The 17241-nt window shown below is 52.0% G+C and overlaps 1 protein-coding gene and 1 long non-coding RNA gene across 3 annotated transcripts in view; both read right to left on the bottom strand.

Annotated features, from left to right (window-relative positions):
* Window positions 1-1114: 1114 nt before the first annotated feature.
* On the bottom strand, window positions 1115-5212 carry LOC113907443. Its single transcript, XR_003515195.1, has 2 exons — window positions 3044-5212; window positions 1115-2259 (listed from the first exon to the last, which is right to left on the bottom strand). It is a non-coding gene; the product is annotated as an uncharacterized LOC113907443 (long non-coding RNA).
* A 4717-nt stretch (window positions 5213-9929) lies between these two features.
* The window catches only part of GCN1 (GCN1, eIF2 alpha kinase activator homolog), a 55073-nt gene continuing 47761 nt past the window's right edge, over window positions 9930-17241 (bottom strand). Inside the window, exons 52-58 of one of the 2 annotated variants that reach the window (XM_027566590.1) lie at window positions 15723-15916; window positions 15495-15609; window positions 13590-13686; window positions 13106-13254; window positions 12594-12701; window positions 11183-11401; window positions 9930-10649 (exon numbers count right to left, since the gene is read on the bottom strand). In XM_027566590.1, coding sequence (XP_027422391.1) covers window positions 10524-10649; window positions 11183-11401; window positions 12594-12701; window positions 13106-13254; window positions 13590-13686; window positions 15495-15609; window positions 15723-15916 — 1008 coding nt within the window. In that variant the 3' untranslated portion in view covers window positions 9930-10523. Of the gene's footprint in view, window positions 10650-11182; window positions 11402-11705; window positions 11915-12593; window positions 12702-13105; window positions 13255-13589; window positions 13687-15494; window positions 15610-15722; window positions 15917-17241 lie in introns of those variants that run through there. The other variant, XR_003515193.1, reaches the window with a different exon arrangement.

Here is a 17241-nt window from a genome sequence, read left to right as displayed (position 1 = left end):
CTCGGCAGCGGCCGCCGCTGCCGCCGCCTCACTCCTTCCCGCCCCGCCCCGCCACTGCGCAGGCGCAGCGCCTGGCCCCGCCTCCGCGCAGCCGCAGTGGCGGCCGGCCACTCCCTCTCCGCGCTCGCGCACGGCGCCTGCGCCCTGTCGGGGTCCCGGGGGCGCGGGCTTGTCTTGCCCGTGGCTCTTCAGCGACCGTCGCCGCCACCACCGCCGCCCGCCCGCCGTCCGCGGCCTGCTGTGCTGGGAGCTCCGAGAGCGCAGCTGCAGCCAGGCCTTAGCTGCAAGAATCCCGGAGTGCCGGGCGAGGCCGACCGTGGCCCGGGGTGGACTTGCTGCTGTTGCTTCATCTTCAAGACCCGCAAGCGCTGCGGAGAGGGACCGACTGGCACGCAGTGACCGGGCGGGGCGGGGCTTACGCCGAGCTCCAAGCTTCTCGGGACTGTGAACTCAGCACACTCCGCCCCCATCTGCCTGGACACCGCCTACGAGGTGCTGGCTCCGGGCCCTCCACCATGTCCCGGGGCCCGTGGACTGGACTCCGAGGGCGGCTGGAGGCTGCGGGAGTTTTACCGGACGTGTAAGCTTTACACTGTAAGCAGTGTGAGTTTACCGTGTGAGCAGTGTGGCCTTTGACGGCAGCGCTGGGGCAGTCACAACCCAGCCCCGCGCGACCTCTTGGGGCCTGAGATGCCCCGTTGGTAAAGCGGACCGAGAGGTTCCAGATTCCGGGTCGCTTTCCAACTTGACCCTGGCCTGCGAGGTGAATGCCCCCGTGTGTAAGATGCACCCTTGAGATCGATAGCAGCAGCGCCCTCAGCTTCAGTTGCACCGCACCTACAGATAAAACTTCTGCAGATTGTGTGGTAGGAAGACCTGGGCCGCCGACGTTAAGCGGTATTCAGGTTATTATCAGCCCTAGGGTGGGTTGGTTGGGTTTTTTTTCCGGGTTTAAATTCCTACCTGCACTAAAAATAGGTTGCGCCTACTGCCATCCTCCTTTGTAGAATTGCAGGGGGAAAATGTAAGTTACTGCTGAGTTCTGTATAGCTCTGTCCTTTTCTAATCAAGTACTTGCTAGATATTTCTTCTTGTTTTCCCAAACTTATTTTGACTTTATACAAAGTAATGCCTGTGGAGTTTTTTTTTTTTTTTTAATGTACAGAAGCTTACCAGAAAGTACAAGTTACCATTTACCCCCTCAGACCCACCCCCTCACAAGTTACTAAGTTTCTTGATACCTTAAAATGGTTAACAAATATTTGTTGAATGAATAAATGTCTTTCAATGAATTGTCTTTGCCTGTGGAACACACATGTATGTAAATTGCCTTTTCTCTCTTAACAGCATACTTAGATCTTCTGTCATTTCACAACCACAGAGCACTCCATCATTGGCATACTATAATTTGACCACTCTGCTCTTGATAGGCATTCACGTTTACAATCTCTTATGATAAACAGTGTTGCAGGGAAGATCCTTGAGTAGCACATGGGGTGTCTTGACTCAAGCTTTAAGTTGTTTTTCCGGGAGCTGAGAATCGGCCTGGTGATGACCAAAGAACATGGGCTTAGGATCTGAAGGTACTAGCTGGGAGGGGAGCTCTTCATATGATCATTGAAACAAAATGGTCCTTCTTGCTCTGGGAAAGATTAGTGGGATCCCCTTTGATTTAGCAGTTTTAGAAAATACAAGAGAAGAAAGAAGCCTCAGTTTCCCCCAGGCAGGCACAGTCCACCCTGCCCACCTGGTGAGGCAGAAGGTTGCTCTGGATCACCACCTCAACCTGCTCTGGAATCAGACAGGCTTTAGTTCAGTTGCCAGCTTTGAAATCCTGGCACCACCCCTTAAAAGCTTTTGAGAGTCTGGAAAAATCACATCAGTGTTTCAAAGCCCCCAGTTTCCTCATAATAGTTGTGAGGATGAGAGATGTTTGCAAATCACCCGGCTCCTACAGGCATATGATAAACAGTAATAGTAATGCTGTTAAACCTGAGGTCATTTTGCACTGACTCATTCCTGCTTTGGGCCATTTGCTGTTGCAGACCTTAGCGCACATACCCAGGGAGGCCTCTTGAGAGCACAGCTGTAGGATACTTTGAAGAAGTGGAGCAGAACCAGCCGTTAGGAAGCCCAGACTCCTCTGACTTACCTCCGTGTGCCTTCTAGGAGGCAATGGGTGTTAATTCCTGTGCCACAGACTCTAGGATAGAGCTTTTCCCATCCAGGAGCTTTCAGTCTCATCAGAGATAAGACACACTTGTGAGGAAAAAAAAATACAAGATGAAACAGCTGTCAGATTAGCAGACTAGACTTCAGAGGAGAGCTAGCACTTTTGATTAGAATGGGGGGAGGTGGGGGGAAGGATTTCATCCTAGAGTTCTCATGGTGGAATTGGAATTGAGAGAGCTGGGAATGGCAGGTGTGTTTTAAGAGCTGCTCTCACAGCCCTGAGGATGATGGGTGTTAGCCTTGAGGGAGAATTCCCCATGAGACAGGGTGTGTGCCTGGTTCCCCAAAGGGAAAATCTGAGCACATTTTCCTCTAGAAACATTGTTATACATGATCTAAACTACAATGCAGTGACTGGAGCTATGTTATGGTAGATAAAGTCTCTATTTAGAACAACATAAACTTTGGTGCCCCTGGAGGTAAGCAGCAGTATGTGCTGCCAATGGGAAACTTTGTTCCACTGTTCTGAAGGGCCAGCTTAGCGATGATGAGCTTTGCAACACCACCTGTTCAGACCTTACAGCGACTACAGTGGGGGGCATTGAAAGTTCCTGAGCAGAGGAGCATTATCAGAATGTTCTGGGGGGATGTTATCTGGTACAGGCACGCAGGAGGATTTTCAGCTGCAGAGCTTTAACGAAGGCTACTGCTGAAGCCCAGGTGTGACGTAACAGCAAGAAGGACCAGTACAAAATACGATATGCAAACAGTATCTACCAAATTTTTAGAAAACAGTTAGCCTGACACCTGGATCCCTTTACTAGTAAGGTAGGTATTGTGCACCTACTGGGTGCCAGCACTGAGGACCTACCAGGAGCGAAACAAAACTCCATCCTCAGGAATTTACAGTACAACTGGGGAAGATGAGGCAGTGAACATTTGAGGGCTCACAGCTGCCAGGCACTGATGGAGGAGCTGGAGAGGTGGCAGGAAATAAAGCTTTCAAGTCCCTGCTTCCATGGAGCTCACATTCTGATAGAAAATGCAAATAAACACATGTTAAAAGGAAAAACCAAAGAGAGTAAGAGGGACAGAGTATACAGAGATTTACAGGACATACAGTGATGCCCTGAAGGCAGTGGGTATATACTGTTCATTCAGTAAGTCTGGTTGTGAATGAAGAGAAATGAAGGGGCTGCTGAGAACAGTGGGGTGAATAAAGTATTTTCCAGGATAGCGTAGGTAGAGGATTGGCAGCCAGTGAACAGTATAGAGTAGTAAGAATGGGAGGAAGATGGGTTAAGAGCACTTTAAAAAGCTCAACTGGCAGAGGAGAGTCGAGTGCTGTGGAGGCTGAGGGGAAAGGGGAGGGACCCCTGAGTGTGAGGTCTGGGTTCAGAGCCAGCAATGCCCAGAGTGGGAGGACAGATGAGGGCTAGTGCAGCAGAGGCTGGGGAGGGACCTGGGAAATCCACAGTTCGGGCTGGTCACCAGTGAAGTCTGAACTTGAACTCTCTGTTGAGGGAAAAAGCAATTGCTGCAATCAGGTAACAGGAAGTGGGTGCAGATAAGACCAGAGGGCACCACTACCCAACATGATGGTCCAGGAGGGAGGGAATAAACGGAACTGTGGTCTCTTCTCTGACGGACCTGAGAACTGGCCCGACTCCCCACCTGTACGCTGCAGGCAGAATTGGATCAAGAGACTTGGCCCTGCCCTTTGGTCGCCCCTCTTCCAGATCAAGTGGACATGAAGTCCCTAGATTGCAGGGACCATCCTGATACCCACTGGGACCTGGACATGGTGGGCACTTGGTTTCCATTCAGTTAAAGTGCAGCCACACCTAGAATTTACAGTTAGGAGCCTCAGAAATAACCTGATTGAACTTTCTCAAGTTTGCTTTCTGTGAAGTGTGGGCCAAATTTGGGGTCTCTCATTGTAACTCAAGGTCAGACCCCCTCCCATTATAAGTAGGATTTTTCTCCCATCTTCAAGATTCGATCAGAATTTTCTAACTGCGGTCTAGAGACACCAAGGCCCCCTATGAGACTCAAAGGATTTGTGAAGCTGAAACATTTTCACAAAACTGAGATGTCATTTGCCTTTTCCACTCATTCCTTAAGAGGGCATGGTGGAGTCTCCCAGGGCTGCACTGAGCAGACGTGAGTATCCAGGAAGTGCAGAGGCGTGCAAAAATGCAAAGCAGTGCTGCCCTCCTCAAACTTAACACTTGCTATATGGTTATCTATGCTAATGTGTAATAGATTTATTTCAGGTGAATTAATGGAGCTTCTAAAATTGACCAGTTTTGCTAAGATGGTAAGTATCAGTAGGCAAGTTGCATATAAGCAAGAGTTCTTTGGGGTCTGCCACCATTTTTCACAGTGTAAAGGAGTCTTGGGGCTGAAATATTTGAGAAACACTGTGTTAAATACTGCAGTACCCCAAGCGTCCCACTTCCCTTCTTTATGAGGGTCTAAATGGTAGTTTGTGACCCAGATGCCATCTCAACCAACTCTCAGAGCAGCTCACAGTGAACTGGTGTTTCCATGCAGACACACTCAGGAATCTCACCCAGAAATCCCACTGAGCTGATAATCTTTGGACTAGTTTTTCCAGTTTCCTAAGCTTTGTTACTATCAACACCTTCCTTCCTGCAGGGAACCCTCCTAGCAGCTCAGAACTGCCCAATGAAACAACGGGGCTCCACCTCTTCTAAAAAGTGAAACCCAGTCACTCCACAGAACCACACGCCAAGAACTTGACTTGTTTGTTAAATTCGCCTTCCAAAAGTATTTTTATAATATGGCCCTGGGGCTTGGTGACCACAGTATCAAGAAATGTGGGTTTGCTTTTCCAGTTGTGCAGCCAACTGGCCACATGACCTTTGAGACGCTCCCTTCCTTCCCTACCTCAGTTTTGTTGTTGTTCAGTCATGTCTGACTCTTTGCAACTCTATGGACTGCAGCATGCCAGGCCTCCCTGTTCTCACCATCTCCCGAAGTTTGCCCAAGTTCGTGTTCATTGCATCAATGATGCTATCCAACCATCTCATTCTCTGACGCCTCTTCTGCTCTCGTCTTTCCCGGCATCAGGGACTTTTCCAATGAGTTGTCTGTGCACATCAGATGACCAAAATACTGGAGCTTCAGCTTCAGCATCAGTCCTTCCAGTGAGTATTCAGAGTTGATTTCCCTTAAGATCGACTGATCTCCTTGCTGTCCAAGGGACTTTCAGGAGTCTTCTCCAGCACCACAGTTCGAAGGCATCAATTCTTTGGTGCTCTGCCTTCTTTATGGTCAAGCTCTCACCACCATAAGTGACCACTGGGGAGACCACAACCCTGACTATATGGACCTTCGTTGGCAGAGTAATGTCTCTGCTTTTCAACACACTGTCTAGGTCATAGCTTTCCTGCCAAGAAGCACTCATTTCTTGACTTCATGGCTGCAGTCACCATCTGCAGTGATTTTAGAGCCCAAGGAGAAGAAATCTGTCACTACTTCCACCTTTTCCCCTTCTATTTGCCATCAAGTAATGGGGCCACATGCCATGATCTTAATTTTTTTTTTAATATTGAGTTTTAAGCTGGCTCTTTCACTCTTCCTTCACCCTCATCAAGAACTCTTTAGTTCCTCTTTGCTTTCTGCCATTAGAGTGGTATCATCTGCACATCTGAGGTTGTTGATGTTTCTCCCTCCTGTCTTGATTCCAGCTTATAACTCATCCAGTCCAGCATTTCTCCTCATAAAACAGGGGCTGGCTCCCAGCCTCTCCTGCTTCAGCAATGACAGGACTGCTGTCCAGCCCAGGCACAGTGAAGACCTGTCCACGTGCTTACGTGCCTCTCTTTCAGTGTTTCAGTTCAGTTCAGTCGCTCAGTCATGTCCGACTCCTTGCGACCCCATGAATCGCAGCACGCCAGGCCTCCCTGTCCATCACCAACTCCCAGAGTTCACTCAAACTCATATCCATTGAGTCAGTGATGCCATCCAGCCATTTCATCCTGTCATCCCCTTCTCCTGCCCCCAATGCCTCCCAGTATCAGGGTCTTTTCCAATGAGTCAACTCTTTACATCAGGTGGCCAAAGTATTGGAGTTTCAGCTTTAGCATCAGTCCTTCCAAAGAACACCCAGGACTGATCTCCTTTAGAATGGACTGGTTGGATTTCCTTGCAGTCTAAGGGACTCTCAAGAGTCTTCTCCAACACCACAGTTCAAAAGCATCAATTCTTCGGCGCTCAGCTTTCTTCACAGTCCAACTCTCACATCCATACATGACCACAGGAAAAACCATAGCCTTGACTAGACAGAACTTTGTTGGCCAAGTAATGTCTCTGCTTTTGAATATGCTATCTAGGTTGGTCATAACTTTCCTTCCAAGAAGCAAGCATCTTTTAATTTCACGGCTGCAGTCACCATCTGCAGTGATTTTGGAGCCCCCAAAAATAAAGTCTGACACTGTTTCCACTGTTTCCCCATCTATTTCCCATGAAGTGATGGGACCGGATGCCATGATCTTAGTTTTCTGAATGTTGAGCTTTAAGCCAACTTTTTCACTCTCCTCTTTCACTTTCATCAAGAGGCTTTTTAGTTCCTCTTCACTTTCTGCCATAAGGGTGGTATCATTCAAACACAGTAATCAATCCGCCAGAAAGATCTGACTCTAGGTTGATGGCTTTTCAAAACTTGGGCTCAAAAACTTAGCATCTGCAAATTCTGGGCCCACGGTTACCCCCAGATCGGAGCACTAGCAGAGCACTAGGTGCCCACGGTTCACTTTTTGTCCACACACCTCGCTTTACTCACACCATCCACATGTGCAGCACCTCCTGCGGGCCCGGCCATGTAGAGGGCGTTACCTCACCCACTCCAGACAGCCTGGGGGGCTGGACTGTCACTGTCCAGACGAGGACACGTTCTGAGAGGTTAGGGGACGTGCTCTGGATTAACATGAAGCAGTCAAGTTAAGGTTTAAACCTGACTTCCAAGTCCATGCAGCTCCACCAGGGTGCTCTGTATGAGGATTTTAAAGAAACAGCTGTTTCCTTAAAAATATTTTAGAACCTGTTAGGCTGGTTCCTGTTTTTCCTATTGCTCTTACTTAGAAAGGCTTGGAGCAGTTAAAGACCAGTCCACACAGAACCCTAGTTAGAAGAAAAACATCCCCAACCGCCTGTCTTGTTTTGACATCCACTCAGTAAAATAATGTCCCCAAATCCCTACCAATGAAATAGTGTTGACTCTGCAGATCCCCTGCCCTCTCCCAAACCCTCCAGCATCTTGGCAGTGGGATGAAGGGAACAAGGGACGTGAACCACGTCACACTCCCCTACATTTTAAAACAGTCTCAACACCAAGATTCCAGAGGCTCCCAAAGTTAAAAGGTTAAGAATGCTCAGCTTAGTTTTCTCCAGATTAGCTAAAGGCACACCATCTTGTCACTGCCCTTCTAACACATGGCAGACAAAGACAGGGGTCCCCTCTCTCACAAAAGTCTCAGAGAAGTGTCTTTTCTAACAACAGGAAGTGTTGGAAGTGTCCTATATACAGGGTGAGGTATGGATCAGCCTGCAGAGCCACGGGGGAAGGCCTGGGGTGGCTCAGGCCCCTGGCCAGTCACCTGGAGCCGCCTCGGCACTTCACCTCGTGCACTGCAGGACAAGAGAGGCCTGCAGGACCAGTCTATAGAGTGGCACAAGACAAGGCTTGTGCCCAGCTAGCCAGCGCAGCGGGAGGAAGAGCCAAGCTAAGAACACGAGTGGCTCTGGGGACAGACTGCCACTTATGACTATCCCGTGCCTCAGTTTCCTCCTCAGGAAAAAAGTCCTAACTAGAGAACCTACTCCACAGATTGAGTGTGTTAAGTGGGGGAAAAAAAAAAAAAGCCAAACGGCACCTGTTACAATTACTATTAACCCCTAAAGGATAACTTTAAGACATATGGGGAGCTTCCATTCCAAATTCCTCATTTTGCAGATGAGAAAACTGGCCCAGAAAGGCTGGGCGACTCCTCTGAGGCTAAACAGCCCTACGAACCACCAGGGCAGATGGCTTCATTCTCTGCTGCCAAGCTCCTTCTCCTCCAGGGTGTTCGGTCTGGGCAGCTGTTTTCAGGACCGCAGTAATTGTGGGCTGGTGGGATCCCCTTAACCTGCTCCACTGGCATGGCTGTGACAGCCCTTTGCAGCCCACTTTCCCACTTTCAGGGGATGCAAGTCAGTGCACTCCAGGATTCTGAGTCATCTCCGTCTGTGAATCAACCTTCATCCGTCCATCCATCCTGAATAGAGAGATCTCATTGTCCTCCAGTCTCTGAATGGGAACCCGGTGTTTCTCCTTTGAAAATGTCAGTGTGTTAGTTGCTCAGCCATGTCTGACTCTTTGTGACCCCATGGACTGTAGCTCGCCAGGCTCCTGTGTCTGTGGGATTCTCCAGGCAAGAATATTGGAGTAGGTAGCCATGCCCTTCTCCAAGGGATCTTCCCGACCCAGGGACTGAACCTGGGTCGCCTGCATTACGAGCAGATTCTTTACTGTCTGAGCCACTAGGCAGGTTTGGACTTTGCTTACTCAGAGTCCTCCAGCTGTAAGTACCATCAGGCTCTCCCGATTTCAGACTAGGGACAGCACACCAGAGGTGGACACAAGTGTCTGCTCTAAGATCCTGGAGGAAGCACTGGACACACCTCGGGCGCTTCAAAGAGGCTTCCCAGCCCACAACCCCTCCCTCCCATGAGAACTCCACCTGCCTCCCCAGGGCTGACCGGCAGAGGTGACTGCAGCTGCAACTGGCTTGCTGGACATATGCCCCAGGCAGCTGGGAGCCTGCCGGCAATCATCTGAATCCCAGGAGCAGAGGACAGTTACCATGGCTACCAAAGCTGTAACCATTGGCTGCTTTGGCCGTGGGGACCGGCTCAGCTGTCCTCTCAAGGTCCCTTCCAGCCCTGGGACTCCACAGTTCCAACGAGCCCGTGGAGACCACGTCTGCTGCAAGAAAACAGGAAGTCCTGTGACACACAAGGCTCAGGCACCTCAGAGGTCACCTGTCTTATTCATCAGAAGTGCTGAGTCACAAGGCTTTCTACCTCCGCTGCATTATTAATAAGCAAAGCCTCGCTTTTGTTTGTTTTTTGGTATAGTACTTTAGGCCTTTTATAACGTGAGCTCGCTCCCACCATGTTTCATTTTTTCCCTTCCTTTTACAGCTCATACCAGAAATTTTGGTACAAGTTTTGTTCCGTATTGTGACCAGGGAAAATAGCCCAGGAACACTTGCGTCACTGGGGCCCGGAGGGGCGGGCTCCGTCAGACAGGACGCCTGGATCACAAGCCTTCTAAGAACCAGGAGGAAGGAAGTCATTCATAAAGGAGGCAGATGCTCAACTGCGACTTTGGTTTCCTCTTGCAATTCTGATTACAGGAATGTGGTTTGTTCTTATTCCACAGAAGGGAAGACTTTCTCTGTAAAACTCGACTCTCAGAAGCTGCCTACCTTTCTGAGTCAGGACAGAACAGGGAGGCGGCTGATTCAACCCCTAGGATCTCCACACCAGTGAGATCTCAGGTCTGACTGCAGCCCTCTTGAGATCCGGTGGCTGCAGGTATCTATGAGACTTCAGAGAGCAGGAGAGACGCCCAGAAATCAGAGTTGCCTGTGCTCACGGGGACAGCTGCACGCACCCTTGCCTTGCTCCTGATGCACGAAGCTTCATGTTTAGTGGATGTTCGGAGATTTTTAAAAATCTGCTTATCAAGATCAAATCAAAGCCTTTATTCAACATCCCTCCTTCAAACTACCTGCGTTTAAACCTATTCCCCTCCCCCAACTTGCAAACTACTAGGGCTGTGCAAGTTTTGTCCCTGTCACCTGATGGGTCAGATCCAGGTGAGCTGCACAATGCTGAAAAGCCACGCTGAGACACTGCACGGGCAGGCCTCTGCAGTTCTCTGCCCCCTCGGGATCTAGGCAGAGGTTGGAAGCACTGGCCCTGGAGCCAGAGCTCTGGCACAAGAGACCAGGAGGCAGACGTCTGAGCCTCACGTTCTGGACCCAGCCACGCAGAGTGGACAAGCAGCTCCTGGTGACCGCTGGGCGAGGCTCATGCGTGTGCTTTTTCTTGTCTTCTCCAAAGAAAAGAGTGAGAGATGGAGGAGGCAATTTTCAGTTGTGTGTAGGTTTGATTTAAGGCTTTGGCTGTGGTCTGTTGATACATTAAAATACTTTCTGGGAACGCCATCTCCTAAGCTCCCCATCAGAACAAATGTATTTTCAAAAATGAAAACAGTGAACAAAAAGGTGGAGCTGAAATGCTGATACAAAGCCCAGCGGACGGGCCTGGGTCCGTCAGGTCAGGATGGTGTCGTCCACCTGCTCTGTGGAGTCAGCCTGGCCGGCCAGCTTCTTCAGAGACCTCCGGTTGCATTCATTCAGCACTTCCAAGCTGGCCACATCCAGGATCTTGCAGAGGGACTGGGGGGAGGAGGGAAATGAGGAGACAAAATGAGAAAATATGGCTTCAGCTTTCTCCAATCAAAGACAACACTGAACGCGAACCCAGAACTAGAACCACTGAGGGGGACCCTGGCAAAGGAAGAAAATCGAGTGGATCCAGAGACAGCCAAGACATGCAGGCCTCACACCCCGAGCCGATGATAGAGTGGGGCCTGGAGTGCTCAGCGCTTCAAAGGTGGCTCAGCAGGCAGTGGGCTGAGGGACAGAACTCTGGGCCTCAACAGGCAGCCCTGGGAGGTCTGTTACAGGTTTGGGAGCCACCTGAGATTTTACTTGGAGGAGGAACCCTGCTGCTGAAAGGAATCTCAACACCTCAGGAATAGAGGGAGTGTTTTTAGGCACCAGACCAGATGACTACCAGATGACTATCTGCCCATCAACACTCATGCCTATGGGGTGGCAGAGTACAAGCCTTAAACACTGTCATGCAGAAGGCCCACAAGACAAGCGCCCAGAAGCTGTGGGGAGGCCCGCCAGTCCCAGGCTCCCACCTGAAACACCTCCTCTCCCTGCCTCATCTTGAGGAGGTTGACAATCGCCTGGTCGCTGTAGGCCCTGACGACGGTGTTTTTATCCTTGGTGTTGTCCAGGAGGGCCTTCAGGATGGGCTTGATGGCCTGGGGGTCCAGGGCAGGCAGCGGGTCCTTGTTTGCCCACCAGATCATCTTCTCAGCCACCAACCTGATGTCACTGGATGGGTTCTGCAGACACTGTGAAGAGGAGCGTGGGCTTTCCATCAGGCACATCCAGCCTGCTCCTCGCCACAGCCCAGGCTCTGCCCTCGTCGTGGGACCTGACCCCCTGCTCCCTCCACAGCATTCCCACTGTGAGAGGGCGGCTGGGTGTGTTCAGACCCTACCTCCTCCACGTCATCTCACACCACCCTCTCCTCGGCTCGGCACTCTCAGCCCACAAGGGCTTCCAACTTCCTCAAACACCCCACGCTGCTTCCTGCCTTGCGCCCCTGCACTGGCGGGTCCCACTACCTGGGACGTGCTTGCCCCAGATCCTCACCTGGTTGGTCCCCTCTCATCCTTCAGGCCTCGGCTCAGATGTCAGCCTTCAGGCATCTCCCCGACAGCCCTATCTAGATGAGGGCCCTCCCACAGGCTCTTTGTGTACCTCCGCCTCCAGAGATCTTGTCTGCCCCGTTCACCTCTGTACTTCAGGGTCTAGCCCGGCCAGGAGCACAGCAGGTCCTCAGTAATAAACACTGACGACAGCTGCATGCGGGGTGATACAGGCTCAGTCCAATCAGGGCCCTGTACACCCTCCTCTCTGGGTGTCTGCAGGGTGGGGACAGCAGCCGTGGGAGCCTCCCTGCTCAGAGTGAGGCCAGTGCACCAGGGCCACTGACTGCCCGGGAGCTGGTTACAAAGGCAGGGTGTAGAAAGAAAGGCGGGCTCGGCTGCATTTCTTAAAACGTAGGTTCTGGCTCTGTGTGCACACCAGCGTTCGAGCAGTATGCTCTATCACGCAGATGCTGAAGACCCCTCTGCCAGGCTCCCCAGCTTTCCCAAGCGGGTCCTGCAGCCACCAGAGTAGCCATGCCTTCTAATTACTGTCACGCCTACTAAAGGGAGGCAGGAAAGCAAAGATAAATTTGAACCCAGGTCTGCCCCAAAGTTTGAAAAATTGGGGTACCTAGAAAGAATGCCTAAAATAGAGGTTCTTAACTTGATTTGGGGTCATGGATCTATGGGAGACTCTTGACAAAAAGTTGGGCCAAAAGAAAAAGTTGGGCAGTCTTCCAGAGACCATTCTGCACCCCAGCCCTACGGGCTCAGAGACCCCCCACCCCCCAGCCCTGCAGGCCACCCTCAGAGTGCCTGGAACACACGGACACACTTCCGGTGTCTTCTGGTCACAGATCCGTCTCATGAGCCAGGCTACCCCACTCACCTTAATGAACAGGCTGGAGAGTTTGGCCGGCAACTGTCCTCCTCCAGTCTCGATGTGGTGCTTCATCAGGAAGCCCATGCCCCGGACCCCACTCACGGCGATGGGGATCTGGAAAGTGAGCAGAGAGCTAGACAGGGTGCCTCCGGCTCCCTCCTTGGGGCAGCAGGGCCATACACCATCCCTTCCCCAGGCATTTCCGGGGACCCTGGCTCTCCACCACCAGTCCCCACCCCACCCCTGACTACATCATCTCCAAGACCTTTTGACAGCTCTCATAAAGAGCTTCTGCCTGGCTGTGGGGCAGGTGAACAAAGCCTGAGACACTAGTTCCCAGAAACAGAATCAGAGACTTTCTGGCCTAGAAGGGACCTCTGGATGCTCCAACCCAAACTCCTCACTATTTAGATGATGAACCTGGTGCCCAGGGAGACCAAGCACTGGTCCCAGGGCACAGGAAGTTACTGGCAAGAGTGAAATTCTGACCACCTGGTCTGGCTGCCCCAAAGCCTTACCCTGTCTGCCATGGCATTGCTGAGGATCATGTCCTGGACGTCGCTGCCATACTTGCCTACGCAGAGTCTGCCAGGAGCCACGCTCACAGCCACGGAGAGAGCCAGGCTCCGCCCATGCCGAACCATCCAGTCAATGCCAGACACATCCGCTGGGTGGAAGGACACAGGGGGGCTGACCTGCACCGTCTACCGCCCGCGAAGCCCACCTCCACCACCTGAGACTCGTGTGTCAGCTCGGAGCCTGGTGGGAACCCCAGTCCTCACTGCACACAGACCTCCCTGCCCGAAGTGGCCGCCGAGCGGCCATCCCTCACAGGCCACTCCCAACCACAGCTGCGTCCTCGGAGCAGAGACGCTCCGGGCTGCAAGACCCCTGGAAACTCCGTTTTGACATTTCCAAGGAGAGGGTGGTCCAGCTGCCAGAAGACCCTCTGAGGGGCAGGGGAGACAGAGAGGCCCCGAAAAGTGCACACAAGAGGCCTACCCAGCAAGTACTGCTGAAGAACAGTGCTGAGCTCCTCTTCCGTCAGAAAGGCACATAGCTCCCCCAGGCACCCGGCCGAGGAGATGCGCGTGTTGTCCTGACGGGGCAGAGAAGGTAGTGAACCAGGGTGCCACCTCACATGGGCTCCACGGGCACCAGGGCGGGAGGGAGGCGGACGCCAAGTCCAGTCTTCCCTGCAGGCACACTCACTCCCGCCGCCAGAGCAGGGCTGCCACTCACTGCGGCTGCCACTCGGCACCGAGTTAAAAATTACACACCCAGCACTTAACTTAATTATAGAAAACTCCAGCATGTGTGCATATGGTGATCATCATCATAATAGCAACAATAACTGTATTTACATAGCACCTTTCTTCTTACAAGCCTGAATACTTCACGTTTATTATCTCAGTTACTATCAACAGCCCTGTGAGGTGGGAAGGGATGCAAGCTCTGCCCACAGTCCTCAGGGAAGGTGGTTAGAGGACCACTGGGAGCTCCACCTCAACCTCACCCCACCCCACCCCGCTCCCAAACCTCTCATGTGTCCGCCTGTGTCCAGAGAGGCTCCCTGCTGCCCCAACGTTGTGTGGGTCTGTCCTGGGAAGTCAAACTGAAGCTCTAATCAGCCCAAGGCAATAGGGAAAGGCTGAGGGTTCTGTGTCAAAACCAAAGTCTCGTACATAAGCGCTTCCTGGCGGCTCTCCCTGCTGGCTCACTACAGGATGCTGTGCAGAGGATTTTGGGTTACGTGCTATAATATTCGAAGTGCCAACTTGGCGTGCCTCTCCCAAACAAAACAACCAAAGAACCAACCAGGGCCTCAAGGGCCCATGGGGAGGCATGAGCCAGGCCGGCACCCTGGATTGCCACCTCTGATCCAGCTGAAGTTCTGAGGGGGAGGAGGGTGGCCGGCCGGCAGTCTGGGCCTCTGAGCTCCCAGGTGTCACGCGAGGCTAAAGCTGGCTCTCTCTGACACAACACCCACTCTCTCAAAGGAGTCTATTTTAAGCTCCATTGTGGTGAAATGCAAATTGGTTTGCGTACTAACTTTTGCTTGCACTGTGAGTGGCCCTATAAAACCCTGACAGACCGTGACCAAAAGAAGGCAGAGGCTCCCTTCTGTGCCACAAAAGGCCGGGGCCTCAGCTGCAGGGGATAACCGGCCCCGGGCATGGGCAAACGAGGTGCAGCTCCGCGCAAACCCCAAGGCCTCCCTCCAGAGATCAGCCCCACAGTGTCAATCTGGTGACATGGCAGAGAGACGTCTGTCAAAGGGGAAAGAGAAAATCCTTCTCAAAGACTCAACCGCTTTGGGGCTCACCAGAGCACAAGGCAGCCAACTGGTACTTCACAGATGCTTGCAGACTGGGCCAGGAAGGGCCTTGGGACTGAGAACCAGGAGTCATGGGCTCAGTCCCAGTTCTCACTCTAACACATGGTAGGGCACGGCCCCAGGTCAGTCTGCCCCTCACAAACAGGGCTGAACACCCCCTCTGGACAGACACCAGACACTGTTTCCTCGGGGCTGTGCCCACACTTCATTCACCTATGGGCAAGGCTCTGCACATCAGCAAATGTTTCTCGAGCCAAAAAACAAAACTCTTCATTTGACAACTGGGGAAATGAGGGGCAGAGCAGGGGAAGCGACTTAAGACTGGAGAACAAATGAACGAGACCTGGGACTTTAGAAACCTTAGGTTCCCTTACCTATATGATACGTCGTCCATATCAACACCAAGTGCCTATCTCCCTCAAGACCAGAGGTGTGGCAAACCAGAGTGACACGAATGTCGGGAGTGATGATCACTCCTGACCAGGTTCTGCTTCTCGAGGCAGAGACACCAGCCCAAGGGAAGGGAAACCAGCCCAGCCCGCGCGCCCCGCGTCCACCTGCGGCAGTACCTCGTCGTGTCCCAGCATGCTCAGCAGGAGCGAGACGATGTTTTTCCGGATGACCACATCCACTTTGGCCCCCGCTCCCTGAATCACAAACCTCAGGGCCTGCAGCATGGTGTCCCTGCAGAACCAACGTGCCCGACTCAAACCTGGCTGTCCTCCACCCACGCTCCCACTGCACAGGCAGGGCCAGGCCGCCCCAGGGCCACAGCTCTCCCCGCGCCAGCGCCTCACCTGACGCCTGGGTCCTCCATGACCCGGATGCCATTCAGCAGCTCCGTGAAAAGAGGATCCACCTTGATGTGGATGGAAATGAGCTTTCCTAGCGCATCGGCGGCCTTCAGGCGCACGCCGCGGTTAGAGTCCTGCAGGGCTTTGGTGAAGGTGGTCTGCAGCTGGGGCAGGAAGGGCTTCAGGGCGATCCCGACCTGTCAGAGAGACCCCCATCCCAGAGCCCGGGTGAAGGGGAGTGCAGGCCACAGGGCACACAGGCATCAAAACAGAGCACCCCAAACCTGCGGGGCTCCACATTCAGGCTAGGAGTAGAGGCGCCACAAGATGGGGGAGCCCAGCACAGAGGGTCCCCTCAGCCTCCTCTTCTGCTTCCAGCTTCCCATGAGCGGGGAACCATCCGCTCAGCTTAGGGGAGTTCTGCCCACGTGGACAAGTGACTCGAAACCCCCGGCTCTGAATACATTACAGAGCGGGCCAGCAGACCTGTCAGTACCGTGGAAGAACATTCTGCAAAGGCAGATAAACAGGTCAGGTGCCACCTACTGCACACAATCCTACAGAACAGGTGGCTTCGGGAGGTCATCCCTGTACACACGTGCACCTATGCACTGACAATCCAGTCTGAGTCCTGACCACGTACAGGAAAAGACGCACGTCTGTGACAAACTACAGATGGGTCCCAGAGGAAAGATCTACTCAAGGCTAAAAGGGAAGGAAAAAGAAGCTGTTTGGAGGCTCAATGCCATTTACGGTCTAGAGACACTGGGGTTGGGGCTGCAGGCTGCTGGGAGGCGGACCACAGAATAAAGCTAGCAAAGCTGCGGTGAGAGCCACCTGCCCACGGTGACACCTGGCTCACAGCCTGTGGGACAAACTCCAGGAGGGAAAGGTTCCATCTGGACACAGAATTCACACACACACACACACACACACACGGCACAGAATGGAAGATAAAGATGATACTTTAAATAAAAAGAAAAAAGAAAAAACAATTTCCAAGAGAACGAGGCTGATGCTCACAGTCCCATTTTTTAGCTGGGAAGTTGCTCCCCCACACTTTTCTCACAGAAGGAAAAGAGCTACCACTCTCTTAAGCTTTTGTTTCCAAACCACAAGTAACAATTTTTTTTAACAAAATAAATCTTGGCTGTTTATAACTCTCTAAGCCTAAAGGCTTTAATTATTGGCCTGTAAAGTATCAGAAATAGTTAATGTGTTGCTTCACTTCTGACACTTTGGGCAAAAACTGAAGTTACTGCAGTTGCTCTTGGACTTCCTTTGCGTTCTCTCCTCATATTCTCTTCATCTCCCTTTATAAGGTAGTCATAAAGATGGGAAATGTATGTGAACAAAGTTTCTATTGTACTCACATGGCCCTGGATTTTGTCCTTTGACTCAACCACTTCTAATAAAAGCGATTATCAGACACACACACGCTGGTGTGTTGAGTTAGAACGTGTCATTAGATGTTATTTCACCTGAGCCCCGTATCTCACAGCCCTTTGAGAGACAAGCAGTG

Source organism: Bos indicus x Bos taurus, chromosome 17 (genome assembly GCF_003369695.1).
Source record: "Bos indicus x Bos taurus breed Angus x Brahman F1 hybrid chromosome 17, Bos_hybrid_MaternalHap_v2.0, whole genome shotgun sequence".
Lineage (NCBI taxonomy): Eukaryota > Metazoa > Chordata > Mammalia > Artiodactyla > Bovidae > Bos > Bos indicus x Bos taurus.
Note: the sequence above shows the minus strand (reverse complement) of the source record. Positions and strands in the feature narration are given on the sequence as shown.